Source organism: Dendroctonus ponderosae, unplaced genomic scaffold (assembly GCF_020466585.1).
Source record: "Dendroctonus ponderosae isolate FM_Combo_2020 unplaced genomic scaffold, Dpon_F_20191213v2 Dpon_F_20191213_1, whole genome shotgun sequence".
Classification (NCBI taxonomy): Eukaryota; Metazoa; Arthropoda; class Insecta; order Coleoptera; family Curculionidae; genus Dendroctonus; species Dendroctonus ponderosae.
This window is the reverse complement of record NW_026017110.1, coordinates 44,047,797-44,053,430: the sequence shown is the minus strand read 5'-3', so window position 1 is coordinate 44,053,430 and position 5,634 is coordinate 44,047,797. Positions and strand designations below refer to the sequence as shown.

General features: G+C 40.5%; 1 protein-coding gene and 1 long non-coding RNA gene across 2 annotated transcripts in view; one reads left to right on the top strand and one right to left on the bottom strand.

Moving 5' to 3' along the window:
• LOC125504711 (spectrin beta chain-like) overlaps positions 1-1,701 on the bottom strand; it is a 19,488-nt gene extending 17,787 nt beyond the window's left edge. The window contains exon 1 of the mRNA XM_048667127.1: positions 11-1,701. Coding sequence (XP_048523084.1) covers positions 11-1,701 — 1,691 coding nt within the window. The remainder of the gene's footprint in view (positions 1-10) is intronic.
• A 530-nt stretch (positions 1,702-2,231) lies between these two features.
• LOC125505824 overlaps positions 2,232-5,634 on the top strand; it is a 4,931-nt gene continuing 1,528 nt past the window's right edge. The window contains exon 1 of the long non-coding RNA XR_007282448.1: positions 2,232-2,329. This is a non-coding gene — a long non-coding RNA (uncharacterized LOC125505824). The remainder of the gene's footprint in view (positions 2,330-5,634) is intronic.

Genomic DNA, 5,634 nt, shown 5'->3' with positions numbered 1-5,634 from the left:
GCTCATCAACAGTTCAACGCCGCCGACGTCGCGCGGCTTTTCGCTGGCGTTCACTTGGCGCACCACGTTGTCCATCCATTGCATCAGCGTCCTCACAAGGTTGAAGAACTTGAACAGATCGCCAGTATCAGCCAGTTTTCCTCTGCGCTGCTCGCAAACCATTTGCAAACTGGCCCATGCAGACACGAGTTCTTGTTTTCTATTTGTGATCTCTTTAGCTCGGTCGCCCGCATAGCTGGCTCGAAGCTTGACCGATTTCTCTTGGATCTGTTGCACTTGGTTCTGAAGCGTCTGTAGGTCTTGCATGAAGTTCTGATGTTTGCGCTGCAGCGTTGAAACAGGACCTGCATCTCGGCCCAATTCATGAGAAGAGGCCACCACTCGATGAGCTATCCACTGCTCCAAGTCGCCAACGACTCTGTTGAGCAGGAAGAGCTGCAAGGCCTCATCCAGCTTAGCGCATCGTTCTTGCGCCAAATCCTTCAATCCGGCATATAGCTTGTCCAGTTGCGACTGTTTAACAGCGACTTGCTCGGCCAAAGGATGTCCTTCACCCGACAGGGCCTTTACAGTTTCACCCAGTCCTCTGATGGTGTCCGCATAAGCTTTAATGGCCGCTTGCAGAGTTTCGTGCTTCTTCATGAAGTTCCTGATGCTGGTCTCATCTTCGCCCCGATCTGCCACCATCATGTAGAGCTCCTGCTCGCTCATCCAGCTCTCGGCTTCATTGGCATCGAACAGATACTGCTGGGCCCGTTCGTTCCTCAGGAAGTTGGCTCGTCTGTTACCGATAGCTTCCTTCAACTCCTGCCACGCCTTGTGTAGCTCATTGACCAGCCGGCTGAACTCTGTCGCATCTTCGTGGGCCTCATCGATCAACTTCTGCCCGTTGTAGCACACGGTGTTAACGCGCGGCTCGTGGTTCTCCACTTCAGTTTGCTGCGATTGCTTGTTCTGCTGCAACATGTTAACCTGAGACAGCTTGTTGTCGTATTCCGTGGAAGTTGCCAAGGACATTTTTCCGGCTATCCATAGAAGCTCGTCCTCGATATCCCGTCGGAACTGGCGGGCTTCCATCTTCTTCCCCAGCAGTCGCTGTCTTCCGATGAGGGGCTGCTTGATGAGCTGGAAGCGCTCCTCCACTTTGCCCCTTTTCACCTTGATTTCGTTGATGTCCTTGTCGGGTGCGGCCGTTTCCAGATGTTTAGTTTGCTTGTCCAGCTCATCGACTTGGCGCGCCTTGACGGCCGTTTGCGTTTCGATCATTTGCCGCTTTTGCATCAAAATATTCTCAGGGGCCAAATCCGACCCCGTGTAGTCGCTTTTGATTTGTTTCTCGAGATCGTTCATCCATGAGTCGATGTCGTCGCAGGTCTGGTGAATCAGTACTTCGCGATTAGCGTCAAACAGTCGTTCACCCTWCTCCTTGGTGGTTTGTTCCAGAACATCGAACTGATCGGGAAGTTCCTCAATCTTGGGCGAGATTGAGGTTGCAAATTCCGGCTCCTCCTTGGCGAGTTCCCAGTTGAGATGCTCGACGTGCAGCAACCGTCTGGAGAGTTGATTAACTACAGCCACTCTAGGCGCGTTCGAGTTCATCTCTTTTCTCAACGCGTCTTCAGGTCTTTTCTTAGCGTTGTCGTCCATTTTACTCAGCCTCTCTTTGTATTTGTCATTCATTTTGTCCATTTTTTCGTCCATTTTCCTACTGTTGTCGCTCATTTCGTCCATCATTTTCCTACTGTTTTCGCTCATTTCGTCCATCATTTTCCTACTGTTGTCTTCCATTTTGTCATTCATTCTGCTCGTTTCGTCTTTCATCTGCATGAGCAGTGCAATAAAACTGGGGTTTTCCTTTGCAGGGTCTTCTTTCTTTGATTGACTTGTTGTTTCCATCAAAATTCAACTTGTATTCTAGTAAATCCCACTTCTGACACCAAATGTTCCGTAGATGGCCGAGTATCAAACTCTTTCTTCAGCTTCCAACTTTTATTCAACTCGGGATCACTTTAACTACGGAACAGGAACAAACTAACTTCAATATTACCGTCAACTTCACAAACAATAACAATAACAGGCGGAAAACTCGCTCTTCCGACTCGCGGGGTTTAACCTCTTCTGCACCCGGTCGTTGCTGTCACTTCGCCCCCTCCCTCTGGTTCTCGTCGCCGCTTATATAGTTTCCTCCAGATAACCCAGATGGTTCTCGAAATCTCCAGAACAGGTGCGAAACTTCCCGCTTGTCTGTGTCATATTTGACAGCAAATGGGGCGCAAATGGGGCTCCCATTTACTGAAATTCCACGAATTTTGATCCCTCCATTTCAAACGTGAGTACCCCAGGCCATTTTCGTTACAATATCTAAAAAAAATCATAAAAAATACATGCAGTCAGGAAAATAAATCAGAATAAATTGACAGCAAAATCAGAAGCTGGAACTGGACATACCGATATAATTCTACTTTTTCAAGTATAGTGCACCCTTTTGCGGAAACTGAGAAAGTTTAACGTAAAATTTCATAGAATTGCGGATTTCTTAAATGTGTTCTAAGTTCTAATCTCAGACCAGTAAAAAATTAATGCGACTTTCTTTACTCAAACAGTTGCACGGAAATTGCAGTCAATTTTTCACAGATTGCACGTCTGTGAAGCAACTCCACATTTTTTCGTTGGATAAAATATTGTAATAAAAACGGACTGTCCTATGAACTAAAACTTGAATATTACCGATACTCCGGAAATGTTACCTTGAAACTTTTTGAAATTGCACCTACTCGCGTAGAGAGCTGGAGGCTGGTAAATAAAATCTAAACTTTCAAAATGGGAATCAACATCGGAGAATGGTAATATGATTGCAGCAGTTTTGAACTTGATGCGGGCATAAGACTGAAATGCTAAATAAACACTGTGAAAGACAGCTAACAGAGAGTTTTTAGTTTTGTCGAATTAGCTCAAACTACGCGGCTGTAATTATTGAAAATCAAATCGGTTTGGGCGGTTTACCAGGAACTAAAGAAGTTTTAATTGCTTGTTCAGTTCAAATGAGACTGATACCTGAATATTTCAGCCTCCTTAAAACGCTGCTAAAGAAAAACAAACTGAAACGAGACATATTTCAGAGTCGAAGTTTCAAATATCCGAATTAGTGGAGAATTAGTGTGCAATTTTTTTCCAAAAATTATTTTATTCGATGAATCGATGACAACAAAAGCGTCCACATTGATGGATGGCTCAACTTGTACGATTTATTTCCATGATCTGAATATGTAATCTCTGCATTCATCAGCTGCCGTTCGATATTTCCTAATGAAAAGATTTTTCTATTTCGGTTTTGGTCGTAGCATTTGCCATTGTAGCATTTAACAGAAAACGTCGACAACAAGAAATGATAGATTGCTTTTTGAGAGGCAATGGAAAATGGAGAAAAATCGGTTGATACGATGGCCAATATAACAGAAGCTGGTTGAGGTTCAAGCACAAAAGAAAATCCACTATCGCAAAAATCTGAAAACACTCTCATACCTATTTGGCCTGCGTTCGTATTTTCGCTGTTCTGGCTTAATTAAGTTTGCAACTGATCCCAGAAGAATGTTAAACATCAGATGTACATCTCTGGTTCTGTTTCTGAAAATAACCGTCAATGTTGCTTCACGCTTTTGACTACAGCTAAACATTTTTTTTTTATGTTTTAATTTATCTTGTCGTATCTGGGTCACTCGCAAATAAAAAAGAATTATGGGATAATGAAATGTTTTTCATTGTCAACAGCCCTGTGCTTTTCGTTCGGGCCCGCATTGTACAACTCAGTTATAACGGCCCTTAATAAAATATAAAATTCTACCCAAAATGCGTAAAGGGGCGAATCCTGTTTAGAATCGATTCCCTGAAATTTCCTTAGTGAAAATACAGGCTGTGTTGACTCAACAATTTGTCCTTCTCAAACTTCAATTTCCATCATTTTATCTATGTTTGCTTTATCCAATGTAGAGTATGGGCAAAATCTTTTCTTCAAGCAAACTGTTTTGAAGAAACCCCACTACTTTGTCTTTAACCATCAACGTCTGCATAATTCCAGTTGTGTTGTGTGGCTTTATATCTATTCAGTGAAACCAGGATATTTACTCAAAGATTTCGGTTGTTTGATGTTTATTTGGAAATATTAGTGTGCGACTGTTGCGCCTCACTTCGTTTTAATGAACGTTTGCTTTATTTTCGATTAAATGCGGAAGTTTGTTGTAAGCGACTCATTTATATTGAGGCAAATTGCTGTATATTCTCAATTTGCCAGAAGTTGGAGGAATATCATTCCATCAAGACAATGAATCGGTCGGAAAGTAGTCAATTTTCAACAGGGCATATTAAGACTGTAGCAGGACTCTGTTCATCTGAAAACTTAAAGAGAATATACAGGGTGGTTTTTTAGTGCGATAGAGTCCATTATTTTCGATGGTTCTGAACTTTCGAAAAATAGTTTCATACAAAAGTTGTTGACGCACAAAGTGCGAACATTTTAAAAATATCTTATGTGATACAGAGTGTCTCAGAAAAGCGAGGCAAGATCAAAGTATATTTATTTAAATAGAACTACTCATTTTTCATTAGCTTATGGAATGCAGCTTGAAACGCTGCGTATGTACCGTAAATTGTTTTTTTTTCTTGCTTGTGACGTTCGCAGATTATCGCCATTTTAGTAAAATTTTGCTTAAAAACATGGTATCTAAAAATTAATCCTTGAAGCAAATAAAAGCAGTTATAGGTAGACAATTTACAAAGTTACAAATTTGCATTTACACTTTAAGTTGTGAAATCAACTGTTGTCAAAGTGTAATTTATTTAATTTAAAAATTTCAAAAAGTTGCTACATTTTGTAATGTGGATATGGAAGTGAATAAATAAGTGTCAAAATTTGAACTGCTACGTTTAGTTGATCATTTACCTAATTATATCAAGGAAATAATGTGATATTTACATGATGGAGCTCCTGTTCACCATACAGCTCAAATTCATGAGTACCTAAATAATTAATTTCCTGAGAGGTGGATACGCAGAGGTGGACTTGTTCAGTGGCCACCTCGTTCACCTGATTTGGCAAAAATGTATTTCTTTTTATGGGCTTACGTCAAAAACGAAATTTGTAAAATAACTCCAACTACAAAAGATGATATGAAGGAACGAATCACAACTGTTTTTCGAAACATTAATAAAATTGTTTTGAACTGCGTTAGCGATACGTTTCAAAAACGTAGATATTAATTGTTGCTTAAATGTTAACGGAAATCATATTGAACATTTATTTTAAAATATCACTGTATATATAATTTTATATTTTTATTTTTATAGACGTATGCAGTTTTATTGCATTTTATTGCAAGGATAAATGGTAAATTCAACAGGAATCGTTGAATGACGGCACCTATTTCGAAATGTCAACCTGTTCTCATAACCTCAAATTCTGCGGGGTTTGCTGTTTACATAAATAATCCATATAACACCAAACATTTGAATGGTTAACTCCAAACAAGCTAATGCCTGTGTAATCTCCTTATTATCCACTCTTATCCAGCAGCTTCTCGTATTCAGTTAATTAACTCGTGCTCCATTTGTATCTCCTTGTGCTGTGTGTATCGTACAAAC